A 17431-nucleotide genomic window follows, 5' to 3' on the forward strand; every position below is an offset into this window, starting at 1 on the left:
AATGACATAAAAAAAAATATTTATACGTATTTAATATTATGAAATATGAAAAATGTATTTTTATCCGAGTAACCAAATAGCAGTTTTAGTAGTAGTTACCCCATATCATACTGTTGGTTATGTGTAGATACCCGATGGGCGTGGTCATAACGACACGAGGGAGCGTAGCTCCCGAGCTGTCATTATGACCACGCCCATCAGGTATCTACACATAATCAACAGTGTGATCTGGGGTAAATGACTTGTACCATAGTTTTCAAAAATCATTCATATGTAAGTCAGCTTAGGAATCCGTCGGACTGGTTCATGTGATTGAAACATTAAGTGTTTTGTTTCAAAGACGCATTAGGATTTTATATGATTTTACGCTCCTTCGTGTCCTTCTGATCACGTCCACCGAATATAGGGTAAGTGATTTGTATACAATACTTTTCAAACAATGATTGTATGTTGTTTAACATTCTTCTCGAGAATTTTTCGCTCATATATATTGAGACGCCACCACTTGCCGGTGAAGAGCTACAAATTTTGCCCTATACTCGGAAGTCAGGGTCATTGAGCCGTGAGGGATCTTCTTCCTGTCAACACCTTCTGCGACACGGGACCTCTGTTTTTACTTTATAGGTCTCCATCCCACAGTGGGATTCAACTCCTTACTTCGTGACTCTGGGGCAGGCGCTATAACCACTGGTCCACGCAAGCGACATAAAAATTAAACACATCTAGGCCCGTTTGAAAAGTTTGATTTATGTAATTGAAAAAAATGTGTGGTTTCAATGATATAAGTTAATTTGATATGATTTTCTTTTCTCGTAAATTTCAATCGTCAAAATTACATACTAGTAATTTAAATTTACTATGAACTTGGTTTACTTAAATTTTTGTAATCATGACACAAACTTTGCCATGCATAGTGGTACGTTGATTGAAATGTTTGTTAGGGGTTATGTAAATGAAAATTAGAGATTCGCAATCGAAAAGGTTATTTAAGTACAGTAGTGTACACTTGTTTTTACGTCAAGTATGTACCGTGTTTCCTTTGTTGGTTATCAAAAGAACGATATATTGGAATCTACTAAGCTAACGTCACCCTGGTCATTACACTATTTAAAAAATGTTTAAAAAATCAAGCGATTTCTGAAGTTTTTTTCTTCACTTTTAACTAAAGTTAAAGTATTAATGGCCGTTTTTAACTGTTATTTATTACAAAATGCTGTATACCATTGAAAATTTTTACTCCTTTTTACTCTCCTAAATTTGGTATAACAAGCCCATATGATTGTTTCATTTAAAAACCGTGCATGATCGTTTTATAAATAGTTCTTTAGTCCCAACTCGGTGGGCGGAGTTATAGTAGAAAAGTGTGGGTTATGTACAGAAAACCCACACTTTTAACAAAAGAAATCACACCTAACTATGGTACAACTAACCGATACTCGCATCGTTCGACGGTTAACCGGGTACTCGTTGCCAACACTAATAAAAATGAATGGCATAAATTAAAAGAAGATTATGAAAATCAGGTTTCCTTATTTTTTGTAGGTTTTTTGTGAATTTCGACCCCAGGGCAGGGGTGCCCCTTAAAAAATCTTATCTTAAATTATTCCTTACATCCCAACCTATTAAAATATCACAATCTTATTTAGGGGCAGGCCTGCCCTGATGGACTTCAGGGCCAAAATTTATGCAAAAATCAACGCTTTAACGGACAAAATGGTGTTTCGGTCAACTTTTGAGGTTTATTGTAAAGTTGTAAATAATAAATTTTAGGTATAAAATACAAATTTGAAAAATTTAGACATATATACAGTAGAAAACAACAAATAAAGATTGATTTTTAAATATAACTTTTTCCGGGAATTGTTCTCTCCTATTGGTCAATTCTTTTGTTAAAGTGAATACATCCTTTATACAATGTATACATATTATTGGCAATCATTCACACTTAACGGAAGCCTAACGATTCCTCACCGTACACAGTCCAGCAGTCTGCTGGCCACTCCTTTTTTCCGATACAGCTTGTGGACCCAGATTTTGCTGATTCCCACTGAAGCTGGTTCTGGTTCTGTGTCACAATACCAGGGCCGGGAACCAGACTCCTGACTGCTCGACTGAGAGTCCGCAATCACCGGGTAACCCTGTAATTAGAAGTCCACAGTGTTATGGTTAGGAATACCAGTAGGTTGAAACAATTTGGATTAGAGTTTATTTTTTTTACCTTTCTTATAAATACCAAGCCAACTGTCAACAGAAGATAATAGTGCCCCATCCAAATTTCCAATAAATACTCAAGAGTAGAGAATATATGTCATACCAGAAAGACATGCACCAGACTGACCCCCAGCTCAATTTTCATTGCATCATTTTACGCCTTACAAAAGTTGAACCAATACCAGTGCAATGGTTCACCCCAAAGTGATCCCTGTGGTAGCCACAGATTTGTTCACAACTCCAAACAAATCCTTTAAATATTTAAAGACCGCCACCCAATCAACTCACCTGTGTAATATTTTCAGCGACACAGCATCCAATTATCTTCTTCTCATCAGATATCATCAGAAACACCTTCAAATACAAGGTGATTATACTTAGTTTTTTCTCCAAAGTCTAATGCTACAATTTCTAGCCTGAATGTTTTTAACCAACATTCATATAGGTACATTAATATACAAATCATGTCTTACCTTACAGTCAGGTCTGAAGATGAAAGTTGTGTCTGGAAATCCCAGCTCATTTCCCATTATCTTATTGATTTCTTCTACCTAGAAATATTAACAATGAAATTCACAAAATTTGTTCAGAAAATTACATATAAATACAGATAACAAATATGAATATTATTTTCACACATAGTATCGAGCTTTCTCAATGGGTTTATGAGGAGAGTAGCATATCAGAAACCCTTGGCTAGCGAAGGTGCTTTTATTTGTGATTCCTCAGTTTGAAATCAATCTGTGATGATCAATTTTTGCGACCAATGAAATCTCACAATGAAATATTCTCCACAACTACAAAGAAACCTTATAGGCGAAAAATATTTGCAAGTTAAAGAAAGTCACAAAAATGGTTGATATTTTTCACGCACAAAACTGGTTTACAGTATAAACACAAAGCATATGCTACAGAAATATTCACCTTCCTGATGGCATACTTTGGGTCATCGTAAGTCACCATGATAACTCGACTTCCATCATCATACTCATGTACCACTCGCTCCTTCTTCCAACCCTGGACAAAAAGAAGAGGTAAAAAAATACCATTACTGAAAAAGTCAGTCATCACTTTATCTACCAGAATCAAGTTTTTACTTTTAGTATTAATCTTAGATATATAAGCTGAAACATATTACAAATCTTAAATAATCAAAGACTAAGAAGCTCACTTCAACCAAAGGATCCATAATTTGGGCAATTTTTAAAACACCTAATTTTCTAGTAAGGTTATAAAAAACTCTTTAGTTCTCATTGCAAAAGTTTTAAATCATAATTTGGCAAGCAATCATTATTTTTGGCTGCTCCAAAAATTCTAACATTGTCATCTATGTATAGAATGTTAAACAGATTCAGCATCTGAAGTAAGTTTGAAAGTGTACATCCATAGATCATTAGATGTATCACTCATGCAAGTTTGATCCAGTTAGGGCCTAAATTGGCTGTTTAAAAGGATCTGGTCTTAACTAAAGTGATGTTCACTCAGAGAAAAAAAAAATTTTGATTTAATTTTTTACGGTAGCACTCACAGGAAATTTGAGGGCATTAATGATGCTCTGGTGGAATTTGGCATGGGTTGTTTCATCAGTGGGCTCTGCCTGGGAGTAAACCATTCCACATGTGTCACACTGTGTGGCCCCGAATCTCTTCTGCCCAGCATCCTGTTAACAGACATCAACATAGTTAATTACAATGAACACTAAACATATCTAAAACATTACTGAAAATGTTAATTTTAAAAAAAGCAAAGTCAAGTTCTAACGATAAACTCACCAGAGTCATTTGATCATCCTTGTTTTCAATGAACTTTAGCTTCGGTGACCTTGAAATGGATCTGTTTGAACACAATAAATTGCAATTTAAAAACATGTATATACATGTACATCTTTATGAAAAGCTGGTATATTTACTTATTGCAGAATATTTCCATTTCTAATTTTTTTTCTGTGACAACTCTTTGAAAGTTAGCAGAGTTGATATCTTGATAATTCTGCCAGAATGTAAATTAGACAGGTTGATAGGTCAGAAGCTAAGGAGGCCTAATGTGCATGCAAATCTCGTGCGCATCTGTCTCTGTGTCTGACGCCAAGGAGGCCAAATATGCATGTCAACCTCGTGCGGCTGCCTTTGTGTTTGACGTCAGTGGGTGAGAACTATTAAAATTGGCATGGGAGTCCTTGTGTAATTTAAATCTATGTCTACATTTCTAAAATCTAAATCTACAATTTTATTTTACAATGAAATGGAAATATAAGGAATCACTGTCAAGTTAGTATAGTATGCCAGGGACATCAACGATAGTGGGAAAGATAATTTATGCAAAACGGGCTTCGCCCGTTATGCAAATTATCCCACGTTTCCCACTATCGTTGATGCCCTGGCATACTATACTAACTTGACTAACTTGACAGGTAAAATTTTGCTTACCCACGAACATTCACCCCCACGAATTAAAATTATTCCACAGAAAGATATGCCGTAATTAACATCATTTTCTATAACTAAGATTCTGAAACATCAATGCATCATAATTTCCTAGCGTACAATGCGACATCATGACAGTCTGTACCTGGACTTGGTTTCCCTCAGTGTCCTCAGTCTGGACTTGGGACTGGGTGTTAACTTATTAAATATCGGGAAGTACTTCTGCCGGGGTGATGACGTGTTAGATGTAGAGGGACTCTCGGTACAATCACTGCTAGCTCTCTGTGTGGTCCCTTGGTTTTCTTCGTTCTGTTTCCTCGGTGTGCCATCACGACTTTCCTCCAGCTCTTCAATAGGCTGAATGCCCTCCATGATCTCAGAGTTTGTGTCCGCGACGGACGAGGTGTCCTCTGTTATGAGTGATATCTTGTCTTCGGTTGTGACACTGGAGGTGGTATCAGACCCGAGTTCCTGGGATTGGTTAGCTGTAGACTGAGACCCAGGCCGGACCCGGATTGACGGACCAGAATGGATGGAGGCCGCTACGGATTGCTCCGATGACAGAGATCTTGGCGAGCAGCTCTCCTCCGTACCCTGAACCAGATTTTCCTCTCCTTCAACTCGAGAACTTTCAATTTCTTGCGAAGAAACCTTTTGAATGGATGCTAATGGATACGAATGCCTTACATTATTTCTTGAATGCAAGGCAGATTTTCGAATATTTTGAATCTTTCCCTTGGGAAATGGTGTAAGAGGCAAAGGTGATTTTTTGGACTTTGATTTTTCATTATTTTTCTTTTGTTTTCCTAAAACAATGTCCTTTCTGTTTGGAGTAAACTTAATATCAAAGCCCTTCCTAATAACAACCCCAGGAATGAACTTTTCAGCAGATCCAGGACACCTGCTTTTGAAGAATCTCTTTTCCCCTGAACTTGGTGTGGTAGTAGAATCTGTCTTTATCTGAGCCTTCGGTGTCAGGGGAGAGTCTGTTTTATATGGGTTTGGCTTTTTAATTGGTGGCTTTACTGAATTAGCTTCTTTATCACCTCTGAAAAAGACAGAAAATATTCAACAACTATTGAAATTCAACCTAAGACTTGTATACTCTAAAGTATTAATATGTCTACAGGTCATGAAGAGAGATTTCTGTCTCTCTTGAACAAACAGCTGAACAAGTTACTAGAAGTCAGATATACGAGGGCTGTTCGAAAATTATTGAGACATTGTCTATATTTTGCTTTCTAATGGACGTCTTTCGGTGAAAATTTGCATATACGTTTGACATACAATAAGAATTAATAAAAGCAAAAATTATTTTACAAATATTAAATATTTTCTGTACAATGGTATATAAATGCGTCATCAGTAGGGGTACCCGGAGCAGTCTCGAAATCAGATATTGAAAATATGTATCACCAACGTTCTAACTCTTCGTGGACCCATAATAAAAGAGAAAATAATTCAGTTTATGTGTATAATTTTTCAATTTTAATTCAAATTTATGTTGTGCAACTTTGTTAGAATTTTGATCAGGAATACGGAGATCATAAAAAAAAATGAAGAGCGGTAGATAAATCTACTAAGAACGGAAAAATGGATTTTGACGTTAAGGGCGGAGCAGCGAATATACCTAAAATTTTGTGCAGCGCAATGTATAGAACTCTTTTCCAGACTCAACGACCTGCTAAAACAATAACAACGTGAAAAAAATAATGTAGTAGGGTTTGTTATTTCATTGGTATACATTTTTTTCACAATTAATTCAACCAGAGTAAAATCAATAGCTCCGGACGACCATCAGTTATTACGTACGGTATTAATATCGTTGACCCACGTTGCATAAATCGGCACTGCATGATTTCAAGTCGTCTTTTCTCACAAATGAAAATTTTACACTCGGGTAGCAACAGCATACATTTTTAAGGAATAGTTTAAGAAAAGATACTGTTTGATTTTTGTACTGTTATATGTAATTACAAAGAAAGAAAAGTATTGAATGCTTCCCGATCATTTAACATGCGAAACCATCTCCGGCTGACGTGACGTTAAATGACGTAGTGAGGCTGCTCCGGGTGGATAGATATATGCATGTTTATCATTTCGCAGGAACTTTTCTTATTAACATAGGAATTTGAAATTTTGCATAAGTGTTCTATTCGTTCTTTATAAAATGCTGATGAATTTTCATGAAATAATCTCCGTCATTCATGGAGTAAATGTAATTGTCTCAATAATTTCCGAACAGCCCTCGTAAGTCTCAGTAATAACTCAGTATTGGCAAAGTCAAGCACAAATGAATGTGGAAAAAAAATATTATTCAACAAGATGGAGAAAATGCCACCAGTTCATGTATGTCATGTGATAAGAAGACACTATCTTCTGTGATATGAGGGCTACACCATTTAATTGGTACCTATCACAAAATATTTATAAACACTTTCCCTACATAGGAGCTATGCTAGCCTATCGTTTAAGTTCGTAGACTGTACATTGTCAATTTGACCTCTATTTGACGACTTTCAATGCATCCCAATTGCAGAAATTAGTTACCTCTTACTGAAGACATTTTTGTGACCTCTCTTGACCTCCAACTCGCTGTGACCTCTCTTGACCTCCGTCTCGCTGCCACTTGACTGACTCCCCTCCTGTGATAAGTTCTCCTCATCAGACAGTTTTTGTAACACCCTATTCGCAGCTCTTCGTCTTTTGGGAGAATGAGGGAAGGACTTTTTCTCCCTCTTCCCATAGAATGACTTTGTGGCTATAGTCTCCTCCGAGTCTGACTGAGAACTCACAGAGTTTCTCTCTGTATTATACTCAGGCACTTTATCTACTGTCTTCTTCTTTTTGGGTGGAGTGTTTTCAACTCCATCAAAATTATACAGAGATCTGCCAAAGAAAAATAAAGTAAAATGTGAAGTAAAAAAAAACTTATTACCATGGATATTTATCACAGCTGTTAAAAGTGAATTTACTGAACAATAATTTTTTCCCCCTCCAGATGTTACAATTACAACGAAAAAATGTTTCCACTTCAAAACAAATAATTGATCCAATTAAAAATTTCTTAAATTCATTATGATACACAAACAGAAAACACTAAAAGTACATGATAAGGAGTTAAGTTGGAAGAATATCTTACATTGCTTTATTTTCCTGCAGATCAGCAGTTTTCCTTTTATGTGACATTCTAGTTCGTTTTTCCATGCTTATTCTGGTTTGTGAACATCAACAAATAATTCAGTAGGTGTAGATAATGACTAAGTTCTCTTCCTGTTGACAAACATTCTAAAAACATTCTAAAAGAGAATTTACAAGACAAACGGTGAAGCCTGGGGCTATTCAAGGAATTTGTCAATTTCACTTTTACATACATATACAGAAACCTTTGCCGGGAATACTAGAATCTAATAGGTGTATGCTTTAAATGTGAGGAAGAGAAACGAAAAAGCTACGTTAATCAAGGCTACGCAGCTAAATGCAGTGATTGTACTCGTCGTAGTTGTTGCTGTCATTATTATCGACAAAAGGTTTTGAAACCTTAAAAATCATTTTCAAGATATCATTTTTCAAGGCTAAACAGAAAATTTATTGTACAATAACATTTTTACTCTTGTATAATTCATCAGAAGTTTCAATTACTTACTTTAGGGACTTGGTTTACGATTACGTTTTCCCTCTAGATTCAACATTGGCGCCATCGATGGGATTTGACTTTTTAGTATTCCGATCCCGATTATTGCTTATTAGATGTATAATCAGTGAATTTATATATATAAAAAAAGACCGGTCTTTTTAGGCCAAAGTTTAAACAAAATGACATTTAAATTATTTTTTTATTCAAATCAAAAATTAATGGGAAAAAAGCGAAAAAAAGTCTGACACAAATAATGCTACGGCAAAGTTCACCGTTGTGTTAATCAAATGTGTACAAACAAATACTTCAGGGAACTCAGTATAAAATTTTAAATCACAAAACTCTTTCAAAATCAATCAAAAGATACCACTGACAAATATTTTATTTATTATTTGTATGTGTAATATATCTCAAAATGCCATTAAATGAATATATATGTAGTAGTGTGTATAATATGGGTATATAATAAATAAGTGTTTTAAATTTAATGTAAATAAATTAAACTACCATAATATACAAAAGTATAAAAAGCTTGATCCGTTCCTTTATATCCTTAGCCCTTTACCTGTACACCTGTATATAGATAATTAGCTACCTTAGGGCAGTTCAAAGGTTTTGGAGTGTTATTGGTTCTTATTGGTAGTTTGGTTGTTAAGTTGATTTTCGTTGGTTTTATTCTTATGGTCATTGGTTTTACCGCCAAAATATTCATTCTTTGTCTTGTTGAGAAATGACCAAGACTGTATTTTATGGATTCCTATGACTTTGACTTTTGGACTGACAAATTCCATTTTCTGAGTCCATATACATGTTGTGTAAAAAGCTGTAAACATCACACATTCATGTGGTAGCCTTTTCCCACAGAATGGGCTATAACATTTGTATTACATAAAGTGCTTACTGTGTCGAATAAATAAGACCTGAACCCTGACAGAGGAGTACGTGTTGTTTCTTCATCACCACCCCCTGTTACAATTTGGCGCCCATGTAGGGACACAGTGACGCACAGCAGTGAACGGAGAGGACTGGGCGTGGTACATCCCTGATGGTATTCCCAGGAGGCGTCGTTTGTGACTGGTACCCTGAGTATTCAGTGATTCGTGCATGACACTTCAGAGTGAACATAGAACAGTGTATGTGATTCCACAGTTTCACGCGTGACTGATCAGAACATTTGTGTGTTTGCGACATCAGCTGATAGTGACAGTGTAGTGATTCGCAGCTGCATGCATGCCTCATCGACTTGATTGGTGCACCTGGATCCAAAGACACTAGATAAGGTTTTCTTTAGATAAGATTTTCTTAGATTGATACATGCATGTTAATTATTTTTGAGGTAGCTAGCTAGCATATGCATATAAGTGATTATTGGTCATGACCGGTTTGTCCGTCTGTCGTCTTACTTAGCTTGGGTTATATTTGTATATACTGTGCACATTATTTTTATTTGAGTAATTATTATTGGACTGAAAGCAAGAGAGCCAGGATGGGTAAGTGGTAAATTAACAGTGCACATAGCCTTATACCCTTGAATCTACCCAGGTATTACCTTATAGAATATTTAACTGCTATTCCTTTTGACATTTGACTGTTTACGGACGAGACATAGTTGTTTTAGTCTGTGGTATTTTATAGCAGGTCAGTTGGTCAATCAGTTGAGTGAAAGTTATAGAGTTTGATTTATTCTCAGTGGTGCTTTGTGTTGTTGGATTATTTGCTGGTGTTTGTGGTGTATAGTTGTTTAAATTAGTTCTAAAATATAGTTAAACAGACCTTTTAAAACCCCATATTCCCCATTGTCCTGTATTTATAAATTTGTGTTTTGAATTTGCCGCCTTTACGCCCGTATTCATATCGAGATCGGTTTCTTTCTTTTGTTTACGTATTTTCGATCGAGCTCGGCCTACGCGAAATTTGTTTTCAGTAAGCAGCTTCCTGTGTAAACACGTGTTTGGTTTGACTTTAAAATTTGGTTTATTTTCTAGGTGTTTGTTATTTATTTGAACTTGTAATTGATTTTCAGGTAAGGTTTGGGTTTATTGCATTGCATATATTTACTATTTAGGTATAATCCCTTTGCATATTTCTTATTTTCAGTGAAATTTAACCAGACTTGCACTTGCATATTTGAGAACCTAGTGTTGATCATTTTTTTCTTTATTTATAATCTTATGTGACTTGCATACTCAAATCATTTGACCGGAAGTAAGGTAAAGTAACCGGAAGTAGAAATCTATTTTTGTTTTTCAGGTTTATAAATAGCATACCAAATTTATTTTAGTTCCACACGTGAACTACCCCCCTGAATTGAAAGTTATTTTTGAATATTAGCCCAGTATTTCATTTGTTCATTTAGAACAACCCTCCATTGCTTATCTGAAATTATTGAAAATTTTATCTGGTGTGAATTTCTAAAATTACCAATTTACCATTTTCATTTACTGAAATTTTGCATATAAGAAAAATTTTCACATTGATTCATGAACTTAGTTTATTGTTTACTGTTTGCTATCACATTCATCATCATGTCGAACACCAAGGAGACAACAGAAACAACACAGCAAGAGGAAATAACCTTTACGCAGACGGAAGTGAGCAACATTGTAGATGCACTAGCATCAATGAAGATTAAGCCGAAAGCCGACACTCCACAAGATTTCTTACAGTGGATGGAATCCATGACTAAGCCAACAGAAGTGAAGATGGAGCACCATTATGCTAGTCCTACCACAACAGAATCAAAATCAGTTGTCAACTTTCATTATCCAAAGATTTCCTTCTTCTCTGGTAACACCAAAACTGACACTTCCTACGACGTATGGAAATATGAGGTTGAGTGCCTTCTTAGAGAGTCTTACAAGCCTGAAGTGATACATCATGCCATACGACGTTCTCTAAGAGGAGAGGCAAGTCGAGTCCTTATGCATCTTGGCCCAGGAGCTTCCGTTGAGGCCATTATCAACAAACTCGACAGCATATATGGAACTGTGTCTGAGAGAGAGGATATCTTGGCAGAATTTTTTAGTGCCCATCAGAAAGAGGATGAAGAATGTGCCAGATGGAGTTGTCGCTTGGAGGACATTATCAGTAAAGCACAACAGAAAGGATTAGTTGGATACCATGAATCACAACAAATGCTGCGTACCATGTTCTTTAAAGGACTACGCCCAACACTGAAGGACATTTGTGGTCATTTATATGACAAGTGCCTTACATTTGACAGTTTAAGATCAGCAGTCAGGAAAGTGGAATTAGAGCATCAGCCACCCAGTGAGAAGAAGCTACCTACTGCAAAGTCTGCAGTCCCTGCAGATTCATCAAGGAGCTTTGAATCTCTTGAAGCACAGATTCAACAACTGACTAGTGAGGTTAGGGGAATGAAGCAGCACTATGGTTATAGCTACAACACACAGATACCTCAGCAGTACAGACCAACAAGGCCGTCCTTCCAACGAGGAAGAAGACGAGGAAGTTATAGAGGATTTCCTAGTCAGTCAGTTAGGATGCCTCAGTCAGATGTTGTGTCAGACACACCGAGGTACGAGTATGAAGCCCCTACCTGTTATAAATGTGGACAGAAGGGTCACATAGCCATTGGATGCCGAGTCCGAATGGATCACAGAAGGGCTCATTTAAACTCCAAGAAGCCAGCGTCTGGGGACAAGGGGTTGGCAACAGAACAAGGAGTCCCAAAGTTCCAATAATCGGATCATCAAATGAGATTAGAGTGTCCATCAATGATGTCACATGTTCTGCACTTATCGACACGGGAGCTACAGTCTCGACTATCAGTGAAGCCTTTTATTACCAGAATTTAAGCAGAGATGTGGAGCTACATTCTATAGAAGAGGCTATAAGGATAGAATGTGCAGATGGACAACTCATGCCTTACCTCGGCTATGTTAGCGTTAACCTGACACCATTTGGAATTCCCGGACTAGACCAATTACAGGATTGCTTATTCCTGGTTGTACCCAATAGTACTTACAACTCCCATGTACCTGTTCTCATAGGGACAAATATCTTACAGAGTCTCATTGATGTCACTAGAGAGGCACATGGTTCGAGATTTTTACAGGAAGTCGCTATCCAGACACCATGGTACTTAGCCTTCCGTAGTATTGTACTTAGGGAGAGAGACTTGCAGAAAAACGGATATGCCTTAGGACTGGTGAAGAGTGCAGAAACAACAAGAATTGTGATTCCACCGAACAGTAGTACCACCATCACAGGATATGTTGATAAAAAGATCCCATATCAGCAAGTTACTGTTATGATGCACCAGTCCTCAAGATCATGTATCCCAGATGATGTCGATATAGAGGCAACACTACACCAGTACATGTACGACGAACATCAGCTGTTGCCTGTTACCATCAGCAATATCACCACGAGGACCATTTCCATTTCACCTAAAGCCATCATATGTGAAATTCAGCCTGTAGTTATAGAGGATACTGGTGAATTTTCCAAGAGTGAACCAACATCATCACCTGAGTTGGAGAGGATACTAAGTAAGATTCATTTACCAGACGACATTACTGAAGGAGAGAAACAGGCTTGCAGAGACTTAATAGAATCCTATCAAGACATCTTTTCTACTGGTGATACAGATATAGGGACAACGGATAAAGTCAAGCACCGCATTGAATTATCCGATGAGACACCATTTAAGCAGAAATATCGTAGAGTACCACCAGCCATGATAGAGGAAGTGCGGTCCCATATTAAAGATCTGTTGGCTGCAGGGATAATAAGACCATCCCATTCTCCCTTTTCATCGAATGTGGTGTTAGTTCGCAAAAGTGATGGCTCACTACGCCTCTGCGTTGACTACAGACAACTTAACGCAAGGACCATAAAGGACAATTATGCACTACCAAGGATTGAGGAAATTTTGGATTCCCTCTCCGGTAATACTTACTTCAGCGTCCTTGACATGAAGTCCGTCTACCACCAGATCGAGATTGAGGAACATCATAAAGAGAGAACCGCATTCACAGTGGGACCCCTAGGTTTCTACGAATTCAACAAGATGAGTTTTGGTTTAGCGAACGCCCCAGCCACCTACCAACGGCTACAGGAAGAATGTTTAGGCGACCTTTGCCTCAAAATTTGCTTTATTTACTTAGATGATCTTATTATATTTTCTTCTACTTTCAGGCAACATCTTGATCGGCTACAACAGGTTTTTCAGCGAATTAGGAATTATGGACTTAAACTTTCTCCTAAAAAATGTTCTTTTCTTATGAGTAGGGTAAAGTATGTGGGACATATTGTCTCCAAGGATGGGGTTGAGCCAGACCCAGAAAAAATTTCCAAGGTAAAAAACTGGCCAGTACCAATTAATGCAGAACAGGTTCGACAGTTTTTAGGTTTTGCTGGCTACTACAGGAAATTCATTAAAGATTTTGCCAAAGTTGCCAGACCACTGATAGATGTAATGGCTGTAGGAAAGAAACCTAGGAGTAACAGCAAGCAAAAGATAGACCCAAAATGGAAATGGAATCAAGATCAACAAGCGGCATTCGACAACCTGAAAGAAAAGCTTACATCTCCGCCTATATTAGCCTATCCATATTTCAGCCTACCTTTTAAGCTGCACACAGATGCTTGCCAAACAGGTCTTGGCGCAGTATTGTACCAAACGCAAAATGGGTCGGACAGAGTTATTGCATATGCCAGTCGTGGATTAAGCCGCTCGGAGAAAAATTACCCTACACATAAACTCGAGTTTCTGGCATTGAAATGGGCAGTCACTGAAAAATTTGCAGATTATCTCCAAGGAAAAGAATTCACAGTTTTCACCGATAACAATCCACTTACCTACGTATTAAGCAGTGCGAAATTGGACGCGACAGGACATCGTTGGATTTCTTCTTTGGCAGGTTACAATTTCAAAATTCTCTACAAACCAGGTAAAAGTAATATTGATGCAGACAGCTTATCCAGACTGAATGAAACTGAGACCATTTCTTCAGAATCTATCAAAGCCATATGCCAGATAGGTCAACCTTATGCAGAGACATTGTGTGTAGATGAGGAGATATGCCAGTTTATGCAACCTGTTAGTGAACCTGGAGACCATTTTGATATTGTTGCACTACAAGATGATGATACTACTATCTCTTATTGGAAGCAACAAGTCCTCACAGGAGTTCGACCTAGTAAGAACTCACTCCAGACAGAAAGTGACCTTATTTTTCACAGGAACTTCTCAAAACTGAAGATGAAGGATGGAGTTTTGATACGAGAAGTTAAGAACGAGGGGAACACACTTGAACAGCACATAATCCCAGCCTCATCTATTCCAACAGTACTCAAGTATCTCCACAATAAGATGGGACATCTAGGCCGTGATAAGACTTTATCATTGGTACGACAAAGGTTTTATTGGCCGAGAATGCAAAAAGATGTCACAACATGGATTGAGAATTGTGAGAGATGCACCAAGAGTAAGAGGCCAGCTGAGAAGACAGAATTAGTTAACATCACTACATCACAGCCGTTAGAGTTAGTATGCATGGACTACCTTACTTTGGAACCATCAAAAGGAGGCATTCAGAACATTTTAGTTATTACAGATCATTTTACTAAATTTTCCATTGCAGTTCCAACAAAGAACCAAACAGCTAGGACAACAGCAGAAGCCATTTTTAACAATTTCATCATTCATTATGGAATTCCTGAGAAATTACACTCTGATCAAGGTACAAATTTTTGTAGCAATATTATTAAAGAATTATGTTTACTTTTAGGCATTTCCAAATCCAGGACCACTCCATACCATCCAATGGGAAATGGAATAACAGAGAGATTTAACAGAACCTTGTTGTCCATGTTAAGAACTTTAGAGAATTCCCAGAAAGCAGATTGGAAGCGACACATCAATAGCCTGGTACATGCATACAACTCTACCGTCAATGATACAACAGGATTTACACCGTTCTTCCTGATGTTCGGTAGAGAACCGAAGCTGCCTGTTGATGTTATTTTTGGACTGTCTAGATCCTATGATGATGACAAGTGTACCACCAAGTATATTGCTGAGATGAAGAAAAGATTGCAAGATGCGTACAAGCAAGCGGAAACAGCAATAAAGTCCTCTCAGCAAAGACAGAAGTCCAATTACGACATTAGGGCCAGAGCAGCCATATTGAATGTTGGGGATAGAGTGCTTGTCAAGATTGTGGCATACGATGGTAAGCACAAAATATCGGACAAGTGGGAAGATGTGCCTTACGAAATCTTATCCTAACCGAACAAGAACATTCCTGTTTTCAAGATGAGACGAGAGGATGGCGAAGGACGATGTAGAGTTCTGCACCGTAACCTGTTATTGCCAATAGGATCCAAGTTTGCATCCTCTTCACCTCCACTACCCAAACCTAGACAAAGAAGGAAGGCAGAGAAAAGAGATGAACATAAAGATTCTAATACAAAAGATTCTTTTTGTATTTCCGATTCGGAGAGTGAATTTTCATTTATAGGTAACCCTATAGTGTCCAAGAATTCACCACCAGAGACCTCCAGTCAAGAGGGTGACGACCTGTCTTCGGCCGGAGAAGCTTCAGCACCTGATTCAGAAGAGGACGCTCTTCAGCAGCAGGAGCCTGCCAATCAGCCTGAAGGTGATGATGATCAAGTTGAAGAAGTTCAGATTGTAGAAGAAGACGAAGTTGTTGAGCAAGACGATGAGCCTTCCATAGATGAAGATGAACCCTTGCAAGACACTCCAGTTCCTGCTCCACGGCAGTCGACAAGGCAAAGAAAGGTCCCAGAATGGACGAAAGATTACGTGATGATGACGCAAGGTAAAGCAGAACCAGATTGGTTACGTAGAGCCAACTTTTTGAAAGAGATGATGGAAGATGGTCTTTTACAGAGTGTAGACTCTAATTTGTGCCAGACAACTATTTTAAATATTGTGTCATCATCTCAGTAATACCCAGGTATGTATTTTAGTATCATTGTAGATATCCGTACTTTTTATACCGTAAACCTCACTGTTGAATGACACGGACGTCATTCTGCAACCAGGGGGAGGTTGTAGTAGTGTGTATAATATGGGTATATAATAAATAAGTGTTTTAAATTTAATGTAAATAAATTAAACTACCATAATATACAAAAGTATAAAAAGCTTGATCCGTTCCTTTATATCCTTAGCCCTTTACCTGTACACCTGTATATAGATAATTAGTTACCTTAGGGCAGTTCAAAGGTTTTGGAGTGTTATTGGTTCTTATTGGTAGTTTGGTTGTTAAGTTGATTTTCATTGGTTTTATTCTTATGGTCATTGGTTTTACCGCCAAAATATTCATTCTTTGTCTTGTTGAGAAATGACCAAGACTGTATTTTATGGATTCCTATGACTTTGACTTTTGGACTGACAAATTCCATTTTCTGAGTCCATATACATGTTGTGTAAAAAGCTGTAAACATCACACATTCATGTGGTAGCCTTTTCCCACAGAATGGGCTATAACATTTGTATTACATAAAGTGCTTACTGTGTCGAATAAATAAGACCTGAGCCCTGAAAGAGGAGTACGTGTTGTTTCTTCATCACCACCCCCTGTTACATATATTATTTTTAAATCAGCTCTTACTGAAAAATAAAATTTGGCAACATAAAAGGCTTTATGAATAATATTCAACTTTAACTATCCGTTTTCTATACATTTCTAACATTCTGAGATAGTGTACACATTCTGATAAAATTTTAAACTGCTTCATGATCCCGGGATCAGGTCTTCAAGAATGTGTTGCATGTGGTACAGGCGCTTGACGTTTTCAACCCTCCTCTATAGTGTATGGGATATTTTAACAATGAAGAAGAGGGTTAAAAACGTCAAGCTATGGAATACCATATACGATAGCCAACTGCTTACTGCCAACTGCTCACTGCTTACTGCCAAATGCTTACTGCTTACTGCCAAATGCCACTGCTCATAGACGATATTGCCTGTTTTGTTATCTTTTATACGCATGCTTAATTGTTAAACCCTACAATGTATGATATAGATTACAATATTAACACAAATTGGCGGATTCATGAATTTTAAAACAGTGGGGGCAAGGGCGGAAAAATAGGAGGAAAGAGTATTCCCTTTTAATTCCCACATTTCCTTAAAGGCAAATAATTCAATATATTTTT

At 37.4% G+C, this 17431-nt stretch overlaps 1 protein-coding gene across 1 annotated transcript; it reads right to left on the reverse strand.

Moving 5' to 3' along the window:
- Nucleotides 1–1971: 1971 nt before the first annotated feature.
- Nucleotides 1972–8347, reverse strand: LOC134258456 (N-acetyltransferase ESCO2-like; the record flags this gene model as incomplete). Its single annotated transcript, XM_062741021.1, has 10 exons — nt 8281–8347; nt 7777–7922; nt 7185–7523; nt 4780–5682; nt 3984–4044; nt 3740–3871; nt 3136–3228; nt 2685–2762; nt 2500–2565; nt 1972–2138 (listed from the first exon to the last, which is right to left on the reverse strand). Coding segments are annotated over exons 2-10 (1904 nt in total), but the record flags the coding sequence as incomplete, so codon positions are not given.
- Nucleotides 8348–17431: the final 9084 nt, after the last annotated feature.

Source organism: Saccostrea cucullata, unplaced genomic scaffold (assembly GCF_032062105.1).
Source record: "Saccostrea cucullata isolate Sc308-1 unplaced genomic scaffold, CSIRO_AGI_Scuc_v1 ctg13361, whole genome shotgun sequence".
In the NCBI taxonomy this organism is placed as follows: domain Eukaryota; kingdom Metazoa; phylum Mollusca; class Bivalvia; order Ostreida; family Ostreidae; genus Saccostrea; species Saccostrea cuccullata.